The sequence below is a fragment of the Microtus oregoni genome, unplaced genomic scaffold (genome assembly GCF_018167655.1).
Source record: "Microtus oregoni isolate MIOR12 unplaced genomic scaffold, Mior012 000008F_ref0000371, whole genome shotgun sequence".
NCBI classification, from domain to species: domain Eukaryota; kingdom Metazoa; phylum Chordata; class Mammalia; order Rodentia; family Cricetidae; genus Microtus; species Microtus oregoni.
Window position 1 is genome coordinate 37,425,863 of NW_024543067.1, and position 18,003 is coordinate 37,443,865.

At 50.1% G+C, this 18,003-nt stretch overlaps 1 protein-coding gene across 1 annotated transcript in view; it reads right to left on the reverse strand.

The window, feature by feature from the left end:
• Positions 1 to 6,416: 6,416 nt before the first annotated feature.
• Positions 6,417 to 18,003, reverse strand: part of Dnmt1 (DNA methyltransferase 1) — a 48,241-nt gene continuing 36,654 nt past the window's right edge. Inside the window, exons 27-39 of the mRNA XM_041657222.1 lie at positions 17,070 to 17,243; positions 15,524 to 15,742; positions 14,002 to 14,194; positions 12,154 to 12,238; positions 11,774 to 11,902; positions 11,388 to 11,670; positions 11,107 to 11,248; positions 9,695 to 9,861; positions 9,271 to 9,448; positions 8,283 to 8,478; positions 7,637 to 7,920; positions 6,936 to 7,026; positions 6,417 to 6,734 (exon numbers count right to left, since the gene is read on the reverse strand). Coding sequence (XP_041513156.1) covers positions 6,697 to 6,734; positions 6,936 to 7,026; positions 7,637 to 7,920; positions 8,283 to 8,478; positions 9,271 to 9,448; positions 9,695 to 9,861; positions 11,107 to 11,248; positions 11,388 to 11,670; positions 11,774 to 11,902; positions 12,154 to 12,238; positions 14,002 to 14,194; positions 15,524 to 15,742; positions 17,070 to 17,243 — 2,179 coding nt within the window. The 3' untranslated portion in view covers positions 6,417 to 6,696. The remainder of the gene's footprint in view (positions 6,735 to 6,935; positions 7,027 to 7,636; positions 7,921 to 8,282; positions 8,479 to 9,270; positions 9,449 to 9,694; positions 9,862 to 11,106; positions 11,249 to 11,387; positions 11,671 to 11,773; positions 11,903 to 12,153; positions 12,239 to 14,001; positions 14,195 to 15,523; positions 15,743 to 17,069; positions 17,244 to 18,003) is intronic.

Consider the following 18,003-nt stretch of genomic DNA (forward strand, 5'->3'; position numbering starts at 1 on the left):
AAAAAGATTTATTATGTACACAGTATTCTGTTCTGTCTGCACATATGCCTGCAGGCCAGAAAAGGGCACCAGATCTCCTTACAGATGGTTGTGAGCCACTGTGTGGTTGCTAAGAATTGAACTCAGGACCTCTAGGGAGATCAGCCAGTACTCTTAACCACAGAGTCATCTCTCCAGCCCCTCTACTGGTGTCGTCTTAAACTATCTCCAGTGCTAAGCTCTTGTCCTTCCACGGGGCTACACCCTTAGAACTCTGGTATAATCTTCCTTTACTTGATCCTCTGCCTATAGGAACATGCTTTCCAAGAAGTTCTTTCTTTTTTTCTGATGCTAGTGGGGATGGACCGCAGGGAGTTGGGTGCACTAGTAATGACCTATATTCCCAGCATTTAGAGTTTGCATGTGTGTGTGAGTGTGTGAGAGTGTGTGTGTGTGTGTGTGTGTGAGTGTGTGTGTGTGTGTGTGTGTGTGAGTGTGTGTGTGTGTGGTCGCAGCAGTGCATGCTTTTAATCCCAGCCCTTGGGGAGACAGAGGCAGACAGATCTCTGAGTTTGAGGCCAGCCTGGTCTACAAAATGAGTTCAGGACAACCAGGGCTGTCACTGTGTAGACAAGGCTGGTCTCGAACTCATAGAGATCCACATTCCTTCTGAGTGCAGGAATAAATGTGTCTTCCACACCCTACCCTTAAAGGTTTGTTGTTGTTTTTTTAAACTTTTTTGTTTGTTTTTTATCTTGTGTGCTTTGTGTGGAGATCAGAAAACATGTTTCAGGAGCGGGTTCTCTTCTTCCATTGTCTGGGTACCAGAGCTCTAACTCAGGCCATTAGGATTGGCTGCGAGTGTGTTTAGCCACTGAGCCATCCTCTTCCATGGCCGCTGAAGGCCTTTCCCTTAACCCTGGCTGAAGCTCACCGTCATCTTGGCACTGTGATTTGTATTTGAGGAGGTAGATTTTGACTCCACGCCTGGCTGCCTTTTGAACCACGCTCTTTAGTTGGCGGGGGCAGGTGGAGGGGACACTCCAGAAGTGAAGGCAGGAAGATCAGGAATTCAAGGCCAGCCTCAGCTACCTAATGAGTCTGATAACAGCCTGGGCTACAGGAGACTTTATCTCAGAAGCAACATATAACTCTGCGGCATTTACAGGGGTTTTGATGATGTCTGGGATCCTGTGGATTCCACCCACTTCTAGGTATTTGCCTTAAGAAGCACCAGCTACGCTGGGCAGTTGTGACACATGCTTTAATCCCAGCACTCAAGAGGCAGAGGCAGGCAGATCTCTGTGAGTCTGAGGCCAGCCTGGTCTACAGAGCAAAGAGCAAGTTCCAGGACAGGAACCAAAGGTACAGAGAAATCCTGTCTTGAAAAAACAAAAGCCAAGAAACCCCCCCCAAAAAAAACAAAACACAAACAAAAAAACCCCAAAACAAAAACAAACAAACAAACAAAACAAAGAGGCTGCATCTGCTGGTGATGTTTTGCACAGTCCTCCGCCATACACTAGGTGAATCCTTTGGAACAGACAGAAACACACACCTGTAACCCCAGCACTGGAAGAGAGTCTGAGGCAGAAGGATTAATACCAGCTTGCGATCATCCTGGATTACACAAATGAACTCCAGGCTAGCCTGAGCTACAAAGTGAAACCTGTCTCAGAACACCATGACGATCTATCTCAGACCATTGCTCACACCAATGATCCCACACTCAGGTCAAAGGAGCAGGACATCTTCATGTTCAAGGCTCTTTGAACTCGCTACAGAATGAGACCCTGTCCCAAGAAAACAAAAGAGGCCTTGAGAGCACCTGACCTGGACAGTGGCGGGAGGCAGGTGCAGATCGAGGCTGCTCAGGATACTGAGACCAAGTGGTGGGTCATCCATAACCAGGCTTTCACGCCACTGAAATGAGGGCAGGAAAGAGTGTGCCAAGAAGAAGGCTGCAGTATGTCTTCAGGACAAGACAGGCATTGCAGACATGCAGACAAGCTCTCGGCAGCTTCCACAGCTAAGCTGCACAGGGCTGGCCTGGCCACAGTCAGCTGTGGATGAAGAGGAGCTCCTCTGCAGCCCTGCCCTTCCCGCGGAACTACTGGCAGATAGGGATTCTAGAAGTCACCAACTTGAGTTGTGTGCCCAAGGGTGAACCCACCAAGCTCCAGTGAATTGTCCCTGCTCTGGTGACAGAGATGGCCCAGGTTAAAACCTGTCACAAAACAGAAAGGCATGATGGTGGGCAGGAGAATGGGGGAGTCGTAACAAGGATGGGAGGCAGGCAACCTAGAACACATTATACATGTATAAAATGCTGAAGAGCAAACTTGAGGATCCCAGTTCAGCTCCCCAGCACCATGTAAAAATCTGGTCATGGCCTCCTGGACCTACAAACCCAGCACCAGGGGCAGGTATAGGAGGATCACTAAGACTTGCTGACTGCCAGTGTAGCAAAAACTACAGTGAGCTCTGGGCTCAGTGAGAGACTGTCTCAAGGAATGACGTGGCGAGTGACAGAGAACACTTCCGGCCTCTTCTGGCCTGCACATGCGCTCACAGATGTGCATACCTGCAGGCACACACATCATACATGTACAAACCAAAGAGAGATGGGGACAGCAGGCCATCCACAGCTGCACCGGAAATACTGCTCCACTGAGTGTCCTACCCCTTTATAAGTGACCGCCCCCCAAAAAGGAACAGTGTGAATCAGCAAACTTAGGGTGCAGTAGCAGGACATGCTGGTTATGTTAGCCAGGAGGTCCAGGCAGGAGGGGTAGAAGTTCAAGGCCAGTTTGGGCTGAAGGAGACCCTATCTCAAAGTATTTTGCCACACACACACACACACACACACACACACACACACACACACACACGAGTGCTATACTCAGAGAGGCCAGAAGAGGGCGCCAGATCCCTGGGACGAGAGTTACAGGTAGCTGTAATCCATCCTGTGGATGCTGACAAGCAAAAATGGGTCCTAAAAGAGCAGACAGTACTCTTAACTCCCGTGTTGTCTCTCCAGCCTCCACCTCTATGTTCAATAGTTTTGGTTGGTGGACACAAGTTTCCTCAAGAAGTATGATAAACAAGTTATACCTAGGGACAATTGGCAGGAAGGGTCAGGAAAGGGCTTGGCACTGTTCCTCTTTAAGGACCCCAAAGTAACTCTCACACTTCTCTAATGGTGAAGACGAGTTCACTGGTTCACAAAGACTATTCTCAAGCGGTCACGGTGACTCAGCCGCTAAGAGTTTGCCACTAAGCACAATGCCCCAGTTTGTGGTGGAAGGAGATTCTCCAGGTTGTCCTCTGAAGTCTCTATGTGCACCAGAGATCACAAGGACATGCTGGCACTAAATACGCTGCAACAGTTGAGCATGGTAACACAGACCTTTAGTCCCAGCACTTAGAGGGGAGAGGCAAACAGATCTGAGTTTGAGACCAGTCTGGTCTATATAGTGAGTTTCCAGGCTAGCCAGGGCTACATAGTGGGGCCCAGTTTCAACCCCTACCCCCCAAAATGCAATTAAAAACTGTCAGGTGTATAGCACATCTACTATGCTGTGCTTGGGAGGAAGGGGCTGGTGGATCTTCTGTGGCCAACCTGGTTTATACAGAGCTCCAGGCCAGCCAGGGTGCAGTGGTTTGAGAATGGACTCATATATTTGAATGCTTGGTCCCTAGCTGGTGGAACTGTCTGGAAAGGATTAGAAAGTGCAGGTTTATTGGAGGTATGTTGACAGAGGTTGCTTATTTGTTCCCGGCCACACAGACCCAAAATAATCACACATACTATTAAATGTAATACTGTTTGGCCAATATCTTAAGCATATTTCTAGCTAGCTCTTACATCTTAAATTAACCCATAATTTTTTTTTAAATATTTATTTATTATGTATACAATATTCTGTCTGTGTGTATGTCTGCAGGCCAGAAGAGGGCACCAGACCTCATTACAGATGGTTGTGAGCCACCATGTGGTTGCTGGGAATTGAACTCAGAACCTTTGGAAGATCAGGCAATGCTCTTTACCACTGAGCCATCTCTCCAGCCCCTTAACCCATAATTCTTGTCTGTGTTAGCCTCATGGCTTGGTACCCTTTATCAGTGAGGCATTCTCATCTTGCTTCCTCTGCATTTGGGTGACGACTGCAGACTCAGCCTTTCCTCTTCCCAGAATTCTCCTGTTCTGGTGGGTCCGCATATCCTTCCTGCCTGGCTACTAGAGAATCGAGTTTTATTAAACCAATACAAGTGGCAAGTCTACCATTTTCCCACAGGTGTGTCAGTGGAGGTGGGCTTTGATGTTTCAAAATGTCACTCCAGGTCTAGTGTCTGCCTCCTGCTGTGGCTCAAATATAAGTTCTCAGCTACCATTCCAGTACCATGCTTGCCTGCTGCCCTGCCATGATGTTCACAGACTCTGAAACTGGAAACAAGCCCCCAATTGAGTGTTCTGTAAGTGGCTTTGGTCATGATGCTGTCACCCTGTTAATAGGAAAGACAGACATGGGGCTACATAGTTAAGATAAAAACCCCCAAACAAAAAACCCTATTCTGGGGCAAGATAACTCTGTGGTTGAGTGCTTGATGTGCAAGCCTGGCAACTGAGTCCCTAGAGCCCACACACAGGTGGAAGAGTGTACTCTCAAAGTTGTCGAGGGTTTCTCTCTGTAGCTCTAGCTGTCCTGGCACTCACTCTGTAGACCAGGTTGGTCTTGAACTCAGATGTTTGCCTCTGCCTCCCAAATGCTGGAATTAAAGGTGTGCACCACCACCGCCCAGTTTAGCTGGGGATTTGGATCGGTTGGTAGTGTGCTTGCCCACCATGGGTTCTATCCCCAGTGCCCTGTAAGTTAAGAGGTGTTAGTGCAAGCAGGCTCAAAGCCAGCCCAAGCTATGACATTGCCAAACTCAAACTATCTAGCCCTGCTCTGAGCAGGGATCCTAGACTTCTGGTTTCTGTTCCTGGAAACAAAGCCTGAACACGAGCTCTGAAGGGAGGAATGTCCGGTGGTTCAGCCATGCAGCCCACCTGGGACTCTGCACGCCTGAGCTAGGCCAGTTATGTGTGGAAGAGGCAGCTTGTATCGTCCATTATAAGAAAGCAACACGGAGGTGACCCTTGCACCTTCACTTTCCAGGGAAAACGGCCCATGGAGTTGTTGAAAGACAGTAACAAGAGGCACTGGCTTCCACTCATACAGAATTGCACCACCTCAAAAGCCAGGCGATGGTGGCGCACGCCTTTAATCCCAGCACTTGGGAGGCAGAGGCAGGCGGAACTCTGTGAGTTCGAGACCAGCCTGGTCTACAGAGCTAGTTCCAGGACAGGCTCCAAAGCCACAGAGAAACCCTGTCTCGAAAAAAAAAAAAAAAAAAAAAAAAAAAAAAAAAAAAAGAATTGCACCACCTCCGATTATCCTAGCCGGGTGTGGGGAAGGTGAGGCAGGACTGAGCTCCAAACCAGCCTAGGCTACTTAGTGAGGCCTGAAGATTACTGCTGGATTTAGTACAGTACACCAGCACTACTTGGAAGGCAGAGGCAGAAGCACTGTCACGATTACTATGCCAGCCAGAGCTACACAGTGAACATAGTGGTCAGACATGGTTACAAAACCAAGAAAAACATATGCCCAGTGACCCGGCGTTTCCAGACATTTCTGAGCCAGATGAGAAGGGCTATAGGATGCTCTCACAAGTTCAGGTCATACTTGTTTGCTGCTGAGGGACTGAGTCACTTTGCCCCTTGGCACATTTGTGACTCATGAAGTGAAGGGTAAATATGATAAATATATTTGCATTTTACAGTTGACATTTCCTAAGGATAAACTGAAGTTCTGTTCACGTAGAATCAGTACATCAAGTCAGACCACCAAGGCAGGTCTTAAGCCAACTGGAGCTCTGCCTAAGGATAGACACAATGTCCTCATGACCACAGAACACCTGTGCATTACCAGACACCACAGTCAACGTCAACTCCGAAACAAAAGGATAAAGTAGCCATGAAGATCAGATTTATTTATTTACAGGCTCCAAAGCTACACAGAAACCCTGTCTCGAAAAACAAAAACAAAAAACAAAAACGATTTATTTATTATGTATACAGTGTTCTGCCTGCATGTGTGCCTGCATGCCAGAAGAGCACAAGATTTCACTATGGATAGTTGAGTCACCATGTGGTCGCTAGGAACAGTACTCTCAAACTCTGAGTCACCTCCCAAGCCCCCAAGACCATTTTCTTAAGAGGCTTTCTGGAAAGCTTTATTAGAAAGTTCCATTTGCCTCTCACTGTCCAAAACTGAGTCACAGAAATGTATCCCGTGAGGTAGATGCACCTCCACGTATGCCTTCAAGCCAGAGGTCCTTTCCCCTCTTGTTGGTGGGGAAGCAGTGAGAGACACCAGTCACTACCTGGGTGCTTTATAGAAGCGCTTTATTTGAAGAAATATTACAACATATAAAAACTACATCAAGTCTTGTTTGCCACCTGCAGTGGCAGATCTGATAGAATACGGAATTAAAAACCAAAAAACTTTAAAATCCAGAATGCACAAAGTACTGCACGGCTTGGTCACAAAGCAACCTCACAAACAGCTTAGTGTCGCCATGGCCACAGACGCTGTGCACGACATTTCAAATGCTGGGGCTCGACAGGTAAAAACATCAGTGCATACGGGGCTCTGGGCGAGAGCAGGACTATTCCATCGTGGGAGTCTCCTCCTTCTTAACTGCAGCTGAAAAGAGGAAAGCAGAAGTCACCCTGAGCACACAGTGTCATGCAAGCTCACGGCTGGAGAACTTGCAACAGCTGATGGCAGTTCCTGCACCCTGGAGGCTGCTGACCATGTCGGTCAGCCCTCCCTTCCACTACTCTGCCCTCATGTGGAGCTGGGGCTGTGCCCAAGTCCCAGGGCCTAGAGGAAGGTGGCACCTACCTGAGGCCATCTCCTGAGCTCTGGCCAACATACAGAGCTTAATCTCAAGGCCAATGGCTTTGGCCAGTGGTGGTGGCACGGCGTTACCCACCTGTGGGAAGGAAAGAGGCAACACCAGATTGTCACTGGGTGTCACTGTCCTGCCTCAGCTCTGACTAAGGCAGGACAGTGACCTGGACATTGGGGACTCAGTCTACTCAAGTGGCACAGGCCTTCTACTGTGATGCCCTCAGACCCACAGATCACTAACAGGGAGTTCTTTGTTTACTCTGTTTCAAGACGAGTCTCTCTAAACAGACCAAGCTGGCTGGGAACTCACATCAACCTGCTTCTGCCTCTCCAGTGCTGGGATTAAAGGTGTGAGCCACCACACCTAGCCGACAGTAAGCTTTCAAAAGGCTTTAGGAAAATCTGGAAGCAAAACACAGAGACTCCCAAGCCCACTTTGATTCCCACTATGAGCCAAACAAGGGCCTGAGGGAGCATGGGGCTGGTCTGTATGGAGCCCAGCCCAGGCCAGGATTTCTGCTGTACCTTCTAACTAGGGACAGCCAGCTGGGGAATGACATTTGTGCTATTGTACTATTGTGTTGCTGCTGCTGACCCACGCTCTCAGTGACACAGCTGGACTCAAGCCCTGGGCCCCACTCCCTACATGAGAGCTGAGGCCGCTTGGCAACAAGCTCTGGTGCTGGGCTAACCTGCCGGTGTCTGTCCAGGATGTTGCCGAAGAACCGGTAGGTGTCCGGAAAGCCCTGGGAGCGGGCACACTCCCGCACGCTCACCACCCGGTGCTGCTCTGGGTGGAGCACACGGCCCTGCTTGCCCATGGGCTCAGGGTTGGTGACAGTGGTGCTGAAGAAGCCATCCCACTCCAGGCGCCCATAGAGGCCGGCCCAGTGGTTGTGCCGGTTTCCAGTGTGCGGCAGGCACCAGGGGATGAGGGTGTTGAACTGCCTGGCCGTGGGGTCGCAGGACTTGCCAGCTGCAACAGAATACTGTGCTATAGCCAGGGCTGGTGCCAGGCCACAGGGAGACTCAGACTCTCTGGGGCACTCACCTCTGCAAAGGGGCTTCCCGGGGGGGAGGGAGGGGCTCTGATGGCTGCCTAATCCAGGCCCAGAGCACCTGGTACCCCTTTGCTGAGGCAAAACTGTTTAACCCACCCATTTAGTTAGTAGCACCCGGTGTGGCCAGGGCCTCTGGGTTAACAAGCAGATTGTCAAGTGGGGACTGCTAGGGAGCCCTAGGAAGCTAAGCGGCCAGACCACACAGGGCTGTAGTCATGGAATCCACGTTTGTGGAGATAGTGAGTGAAAGTGGGATGACCAAAGCCTGGGGTCCCACCTTCTGCACAGGAACAGACCCCACGCATTGCACCAGTGCTGCTGCGGCCATTCTTCTTGTCGTGGAAGGTGTAGCGCAGCTTCTTGGTGGTAGTGCCATCTGTCAGCAGCACTTCTATATTGGGCAGGTCACGCCAATCCGATCCTGGGAACAGTGGAATGTTCCGCATGCGGGCAGCCACCAATGGGCTCATGTCCTAGAACACAGGGAATCCCAGCTGATATCCAGGTCAGGAAGCACAAAAGGGAACCAGAGGCTCAGATCCTATCAGGAGGAGACAGCTACCCAGCCCTAGCTCTAAGAGCCGACCAGATAATGGAGCCAAGGGCATGCCTAGAGGGGCATCTGAGAAAAACGCATAAGGCAAGGGTCCAGTGTGAGGTCAGCCAGGGAAGCACACAAAGGTGCAGCCCAGTGTACTAGCACATACGAAAGAGCGATTAGAGGGTGTATTGGGGGAGGCACTCGGATGCTTGCTGCTCCAGTGCCACCTGAAGATGACACTCCTGGCCACCGGGGTGGGAGACCCGAGATGTTGAGCCTGCAGTAAGCCCAGAGAGAAGCTGGGCCAGGCAAGACCCCAGGAAGCACCAGACTCAGGGTGGTGTGGGAGGTTCATGTATGTTTTATGTAATTTTACTATGCTAAAGCTAAAACCTTCCTTTTCATTTAAACAGAAAAGGGGAGGTGATGTGGGATTACCATTAATGAATAAAGAAACTGCTTTGGACCTACAGCAGGGCAGAATTTAGGTAGGTGGAGAAGACGGAACTGGGAGCTGGGAGGAAGGGCGGAATCAGAGATAGACGCTGGGAACTTTAGCTGGTAAGCCACAGCCACATGGCGATACACAGATTAATAGAAATGGGTTAAATTAATATGAGTTAGCCAATAAGAAGCTAGAGCTAATGGGCCAAGCAGTTGATTTAATTAATAGTTTGTGTGATTATTTCGTGTTTAAGCTAGCTGGGCAGCTAGGAACCGCTACCTTGCAGATATGATCCCTGAGGATGGGCTGGTAGTGTGAGCCCCGCAGCTGCCTCTGGAACCAGGACTGTGGCTCTCCATTGTAGGAAATCTCAGGTGCCGAGGCTCCATTCTGGATCTCAGGGAGGTCGGACATGGTATCCCGCACCGTGATGGTTCGGAAGGGGCCCGAGTTCAACCTGCAGCAGAGGGTGCCTTCTTAGATATCATGCGGGCAGTCTCTGCTGGATTTCAGGATGTGAAGGGCAGCTGTAGTATGTGCTCTACTCAAGCCAGCTGCCTGCAACAAGGCAGAACTTGAGGCTGGAATGCATAGACTTGCAATAGCACTGAGCTTCCACATAGAGCCTGGCACAAACCCCAGTGACCCAGGAGTCATGACCTCCTGCCAGTCCCGCACTTGGTGTGCCAAGTTCAGCTCCTACCTAGTGATGTTGCTAACAAACTTCTTGTCATCCACCACAACACTCAGCTGGCAAGCACGGGGTGCAAACACATGCAGAGGCTCTGGAAACAGAGGCAGCTTCTCTCCTGGGGCTGCAGCCAAGATGATGGCCCGTCTCCGCGTCTGGGCCACACCATACTGTCCAGCCTTTAAGAGGGGAATGGAGACAGGTGGCGTCAGGCAGAGCGTCTGCCTAGCTGGTCTCTGTGCCGAGAACCATCTACAACTGACCAACTGACCAACAAGAGCAGCGCTCGCTTGTCAGCCAGGGCCACGCCATTTGCAAAATTCCCAATCCTTAAGACTACAATAATATGAATTTCCAGAATTAGTCACTCGTCTTTGTAAGCTCCCTGCCACCCCAATTCTGTCAAACCCAGGCCCCCAAAAAAATTGACCCACCACCTGTTTTTGTCTTTCCCCTCTTCTCACAGCAACTCATGGGTTTGAAGGGGATGGCAAGATCTCTGGGTAACCAACTGGAAAGCCCCAATCCCAAGTTTGCATTGGATTCTCAGAATCTCAGGTTCTGCTGTGGGGCCACTTTTATCTTTCACTGACAGCTCCTTAGGGAACACTGCAGAAGTGGTAAGGACAATGGGGAGCTGGGTGCCCCCCACTCCCTGACAGTCACAGGAAAGGGGAGGGAATGCAGCACTTGCCCCATGCAGGCTCTTGTGACTTCAGCATCCATTGGATGTTTGAGTTGGTAGCCCAGGCTACCCACTGCCTACCTGTTGGGATGACAGGTGTGTGCGACCATATTTGGGCTAGTGGTGATGGGAAAGGAACCCAGGCTTACTGAAGGTTACTAAGTGTGCTACCAACTGGGCCCCAGCCAACCCTGCTTACTTTTGGCAAATGTGCAGTTACCAATGTGTTACTTGTGAGTGCGCTACACTTAGCTACAACCCAGCTCTTAATCTTTAGACATTGGCCTTGAACCCATGATCGTCTACTTCAGCCTTTTAAGACCGGAATGACAGGCCTGTGCCACCATACCTGGTTACCCCATGTTTTTTCTTCTTTTAAGACAGGGTTTCTTAGGCTGGGCAGTGGTGGTACAACGTCTTTAATCCCAGCACTTGGAAGGCAGAGGCAGGCAGATCTCTGAGTTTGAGGCCAGTCTGGTCTACAAGAGCTAGTTCCAGGACAGGCTCCAAAGCCACAGAGAAACCCTGTCTTGGGGGGCGGGGGGGGAGAAGGTAGGGTTTCTTTGCAGCTCTAGCTGTGCTAGAAATCGCTCTGTAGATCAGGCTGGTGGTGTCAAACTCAGATTTACTATCCTCACCAACACACTAGTGATCACACAGCCCTCTGCTACCCAGCAGGCCTGAACACTCTCCCGGTTAGGGAGCCACTTCTGCCCTCTGCCTGCTGTGTGATGCCCACCTGCAGCACACCGAAGGTGCACTGGTAGCCCATGCGGACCAGGCAGCGCAGCGTGAGCTTCAGCACCATGGAGCGCTTGAAGGACACAAAGTTCCTGACGTTCTCCAGCAGGAAGAACCGTGGCCGGTAGTAGTCGCAGTAGCTGTGGGGCAGGAAGGACAAAGGTCAGTCTCTCACAGACCCTAGGCATCTCCCACCAGAGAGGGGCTCCCTCCCACAAAGCTATATCTGGCCGAGAGTCGCCCCCAGACAGCAAATGACAGAGGGCTGTCCATGCTTACCTGAGGAAGGAGACTACCAGGGAGTTTTTGAACTTGGAGTAAGTACGGGAGTTGAAACGGTTCATGCCGCTGAAACCTTGGCACGGTGGTCCACCACAGAGCATCTCCACATCGCCCTTCTGCGGCAGCCTCTGGCCCAGGGAGTTGGTCACCTGGCCAGACATGACCAACTTAAGCAGCACATTGCAGTCCTCTGTGAACACCGTGGTGCTGGGGTTGTTCAGCCGGAATGCCTGGGCTGCTGGGTCCCACATCTCAATGGCCCACAGTGTCTCAGAGATGCCTGGGGGACAGAGAGCAGAGGTTTGTTGTTTTCATTTGCTCAGACATACCATGGCCGCCTCGCCTTGCCCAGACAGGCCAGAGTCAGCACAACTAGTACCCACCTGCTTGGTGGAATCCTTCTGACAACCCTCCACAGCCAGAAAACACATCCAGAGTTCGGAGCTTGGGCAACTTGATGGCTGTCTCGGGCTCTCTGGGCTCCGACACCTGACTCTTTGCCTTCCCTTTCCCTGAAGGAGGAATAGGGCATCAGCTGTGAGAAGGGCCCACCAGATAGCTCTCCTCAGAGGCTTTTTTCAGGAGACCTTGTCTTTGTGCCTTAAGAGCAGCCTCTTGGGAGACCTTCCCGATTCAGCCTCCCAAACATGGGCAGAATTTGAGAGTTGAGGCAGAAAATTTCAGGGTTCTGGGCTAGCAAGGACAACATGCAACCTTGTCTCATGAAAACCATACATATAGTGGAGTAACAGATGGGACACACCTTTCCCCTTCCCTTTCCCTTTATTTCCAGGGTTGCGGGCGTGGTTTGGAGGGTCTTCGAAGCTTTTGCTCTTTGCATTGTAGGCCTGCACAGAGATGAGCCATATTAGTTAAGAAGAAATGCATGGACACCCCCCCCACACACACACAGAGCTTAAGAACTTGGTCTGATAATCTGATTCCCTAGGAGGATCACAGCCAATCTTATTATTGGAAAGAGACAAGACTGTAGCCAGCTGGTCATGGTGCTGAGGCTGAGGCCACTCCACACTACAGAGGCTGTCTAAAATCACTTCTATTAACCCTCTCATGGTCTGCACCAACATCTGCTACTTAAAGCACCCAGAGCATACATTCGATGGAAAGGGAGAGCATTATGGGAGCCTGCTGTCCAATGTCACATAAACATGCACACAAAACATTGAAGAGCCAAGCTCCAGGTACTCAAATGGGTCTAGTACAAGAGGATCTTGGATCCTTTCTCAAAACCATGGCCACTACCTGGTCACAAGAGACAGAGTGTACTCTTCCCAAAGAGAGGGACCTTTCCAACATATACCAAGACCCTAGGTGTGGTTGGTAGAGGCCTTCAAAACAGTCCGTCAGATAAATTTTAATGGTGTTAGTAAAATGTTACACCAATTTTTACTCTTAAAACTAGAGCAGCCAGGGCTACAAATAACTTTTATAAATATTTATTTATTATGTATACAATATTCTGTGTATGTATGCCTGCAGGCTAGAAGAGGGCACCAGACCCCATTACAGATGGTTGTGAGCCACCATGTGGTTGCTGGGAATTGAACTCAGGACCTTTGGAAGAGCAGGCAATGCTCTTAACCTCTGAGCCATCTCTCCAGCCCCCTACAAAGAAAAAATTCTATCTCAAAAACAACAAAAACAAAGCTGGGCAGTAGTGGTACATGGCTTTAACCTCAGCAGTCGGGAGGCAGAGACAGGTGGCACTGTGTGAGCTCGAGGCCAGCCTGGACTATATAGTGAGTTCCAGGATGGTCAGGACTTATATACAAAAATCTTGTCTTGGAAAACAAAACAAAAAAACCCAAACCAAACCCAGAAAAGCAAAAGCTAAGCACTGAACTCCAGAACCACCTGCTATCACAGGCCTGTGTCATGTGCTGACATGGGTATGCAGCTCTGTTAAGTAATGTGCCCTATGCCTTGGGCATCCAACACCAATCTTCTTCTGAACACCCAATCCTGCCTCCCAACCCAGGGCTTTGTGCATGTTAGGCAAGAGTTCTACTGGATCAAGCCATATCTCCAGCTGCCTTGTTTTCTTTCAAAGTCAAAATCCTACTCCTAAGGATCTACATAGAAGTCAGGTGGTGGTGGCACATGCCTTTAATCCCAGCGAGTTAGAGGCAGGTGGGTTTCTAAGTTCGAGGCCAGCCCTGTCTACAGAAACAGTTCAGGGATACACAGAGAAATCCTATCTTGAAAAACCAAAAGACTATATAGGTTGGGTGGGGCGGGTACCACAAGCCTTTAATCTCAGCACTTGGAAGGAAAAGGCGGGTGGATCTGCCAGTTCAGGGCCAGTTTGGTCTACAGATGGAGTTTCAGGGGTATATAAATGTATAGTGAGACCCTAGCTCAAAACAGACAAAAACCAAACCCACTGCGTACCAGCTGCTTCCTTAGTCTACCTCGTATCTCCTATCCCAAGAAAAACCCAGGACCAGGTCTAGCACTATCCAGCCTATCACTGAGCTCCACCCAGGACCAGGTCTAGCCCTATCCAGCCTATCACTGAGCTCCACCCCAGACTGAGCTGCTTTCTTGGGCACCCCACTCTCGCACATTTGCCCCTCAAGTCTGGCTCCACCTCAAGGAAGTAGAAGCGGTCAGGGCCTCCCTGTGAGTAATCCTGGATGCTTTCAAGCAGGTCTTCCCCGTACTCCACAGTACAGCGGCCTTGCACATCACTGAAGTCCACCACAGCTTCCTCGTCACTCCAGTACAGCAGGTTGATGTCTGAATGGTAGGTTGCTGAGGTGGATTTGTGGGTGTTCTCAGGCCTGTAAGGCGGACACCAGGTAAGTATTATTTTACCACAAGTTTATAATCACAGGTCAAAGCACCCTCATCTGCAATGCCTGGAACCAGCAATTGGGGAGCTGAGTGGGACAATAGGGATCTTGTCAGTCTTGTACACCTCATACCTCAAGGCCTTTATTTTTTGAGACAGTGCTTCCCAGGCTGACCTCCAGCTCAGCGATTCTCCTTCCACAACACCTCAAGTGCTGGGACTACAGACAACTACCAACCCAGTCTCCACAGGACATCTTAGATAGCATTTTAAAAAGGATTTATTCATTCTTATTCAGTGTGTATGGGCGCTCTGCTGGCTTGTATGTCAGTGCAACAGGTGAGTACAGTGGCCATGGAGGCCAGAAGGGGGCATCGAATCCCGTGGAACTGGAGTTAGACAATTTTGAGTCACCATGTGTTTAAGTGCTGGGAATTAAACTTATCAAATCTGAAGCACTGAGCCATCTCTCCAGCCCTTACATGGCATTAAGTAACATTGAGGTAGTCTGTAAGAGAGGTCAGCTGTATAATTTGAGTACTTGGTTTGGTTTGGCTCAACCTATAAACAGCATCACGGAAAGATCACACATCCCAGTTCCATCAGCATGGTGACCACCACCCTTACTTGGACCCAACCCCACAGCAGGAATGGAATTTCAGGGAACCAGATCAGGGATGTTCTGCTTCATCCTGCCCATCAACGCTGAGTGACCCGTTCTTTTCTAACCACGTTGATCATTACAAAGACTCCAGAAAAATCAGGTGTAGTAAGAGGTGCCTATTATCCTAGTACGTGGGATGCTGATACAGGGGGATCTCAAGTTCTAGGTATGCTGGTAAAACAAGCACATACAGGTCATCTGGGCCAGTTTTCTTTCACCGTAGCCCCCTTTTTACTGCCTGTCTTCAAACAAAGAAGCCATACTTTCATGAGTGCATGCACAAGTACCTAAAGTGTATGTGGAGTGTTTAGTAAAGCCAAGGGCTGGAAACAAACAAACCCAGAACCAGTAAAGGTGCAGAACAGAGGGATTGAGAGTGGTGGGAGACCAGAACAGGAGACTGGTTTGGGCAAAGCACTGAGACAAACCAGGACACACTACCTGCCACTCTGCAGCTTTTGTTTCTTGCAGGTTGAATTGGAGCCCACAGTACCCCACATGCTAGACACAGGCTCCCAACTTAGCCACACCTACACCCCCCCACCAAGGCCACAAGTATGTAATACACCCATGCCCCCAGGATAACCAGAAGCAGCCATCTCTACCAGCAGAGCCCTCTTGGAGGGCCTCCCAGCAAGCAGAACCCACACGGACCTGTAGAACTTGTTGAGCCTGATCTTGATGTCTGCTTCGTTGGCCTTGCCATTCTTCTTGCCACAGTGGATTGCTTTGATCCGGCCGATGCGATAGGGCTCAGGAGCATCCAGGTTGCTGCCTTTGATATAGTCAGAATACTTGCGGTAATGCTCAGGGTACAGGCTCTCGTCCACAGGCTCCTTCTTTGAACGCTTTAAGGGGCTAGCTAGTTTGATGCTGCAGAGAGGAAGGAAGGGTATAACTGAGCACGAGGCCTTAGAGTCCAGACGACAGGTTGGAGTGAGCCGATTCCTCATGAGTTGGTACAGCCTAGTACCATTAATGAAAGATATTTCAAATGAAATTTGTTTAAAATATCACTCAGCTCCCAGAGCTCAGGGGGCTGTGGCTACACATGCTTGTCATCCCAGGATTTGGGAAACAAACTGACTGAAACAGGAGGCTCGGGAGTTCCAGGTAAGCTTGAGCTGCCAATTAAATTTTAGGCCAACCCGGAGGTACCTCCCAGCCACGTAGCACCATGTACTACTGACTGTATGTGACAAGGTCCTGTCAGCAAACACAAGTTGAAATGTTATAGGAGGGGACATTGCACTAGGGGAAACAGCAGCTTCTAAGACGGCACAGATACCATCTCCCCAGGTGTCAGCCAAAAGCACAGCCACTGTGCTGAGGAGCCCCGGGCCTCGAGCACTCGCTGCGACATGTCACTTCCACCGATGCAAATGTGATGTGAAGGATGGAGTCTGAGAAAGCTCGAATTTGGCCCAACTCATGGCAAAGCTACTCTACCCACAAGGACATAGGAGGTGATCTTCCAAGGTGGCTCCCACTCTGGCTAGAGTCCTAGAGGCACCCCTGAGTGCTTATGTGTGGCCTAATTGGTGTGCTTCTATGTGGTAGATGACACCACAGGGAATAACCTACAGGACACCAAAGATGAGCATTTCAAGATTGGGTAAAATACCCAACACCATCAATGAAGTATCCACTCATTCCTTAGTTCCATGGGTCACAGCAACTAAGCCAAATTTGGGGACTTAAGGTTTCACCAGACACTAGGAAAATGGATCCTCCAACTATAGATACTGAGCTATGTTTGGAAACATGAGCGGCAATTCCAACTTGTTCTAGCGCTTAGGATGTAGAATGGATGAAAGGTGGAGATGATGCCCTGACTTCCGACATGGAGTCTGATGTAGTCCTGTTCACAGATCTCATCCAACAGTCCCTGGGTAGAGCACTGGAGTTCTGGCAGGGAGATCCCATTAGCTTCAAAGAGAAAAAGACTCGGGGAGGAAGCCTATGCCAAGACCTCAGAGCTGCTCAGGTGCGGAGCTGAGCCAAGACCTGACTGTCCAGCATTGCAGGTCTCAGCCAGACACACAGCACAGATGGTGAAAGGCCCGAGGCAGTGTGCCTGGAGCACGACCAGCACGTGACAGAACCTTCACGAGGAGAGGCCTAAACACTAGCTTAAGGGGAGCAGCTGGAAAGATCACCAAGCCAACTGACGGGTATGGACCATGGACGGGGCACTCACTTGAAGGTAAAGGCCTCAGGAGGCAGGTATACACTGTCGCCTAGTCTGTAGACAACACCATTCTTGGTGATACAGCTGCAGTAGAGCCGGCCATCCACCTCATCAAGCTGCTCCAGGACCTTGGGCATTTCTTTCTGTCTCAGCTCACCCAGCCGGATACAGGATAGGCAGAACCTGTAGAAGCCAAGGGCAGAAACTCAAGGCTCTGAGGTAAAAGTATCTGCAGATATCTGGGAGAATTGCCCCCTTTGACCACAGCTCAAAGACAGAAATTAATACTAGCCTAGCAAATAAGCCAGGGGCCGTGTATATCAACAGCAGGGTCCTCGGCCAGCAAATGCCCAAGGCCCAGGACTACATACAACCTAGCACCACAAATGAGTATTTTCCCCCTTTCTCTCTGAGTCAAGGTTTCTCTATATAGCACTGCTGTCCTGGAACTCATGCTGAAGACCAGGCTGGCCTCGAACACATATCTGCCTACCTCTGCCTCCCACCTCCCAAGTGCTGGTATTAAAAGCATGCACTACCACTGCCCAGCAGAAATGACTATTTTTAAACAGATGGCTATGCTTGCCTATGACAAGCCCCAGATAGTCCATGCTTTTTTTTAAAAACAGGGTTTCTCTGTAACGGTCCTGGCTGTCCTGGAACCCACTCTGTAGATCAGGCTGGCCTCGAACTCAGATCTGCCTGATTCTGCCTCCCGAGTGCAGGAATTAAAGGTGTGCACCACCACCTGGCCAGGTCCACACATTTTAAACACATCCATGATGTCAGGCCTCTTTGGTCAGCAAAGAACACAACTGGGGCTGGGCGGTGGTGGCACACGCCTTTAATCCCAGCACTCGGAAGGGAGAGGCAGGCAGATCTCTGAGTTCGAGGCCAGCCTGGTCTACAAGAGCTACTGCCAGGACAGGCTCCAAAGCTACAG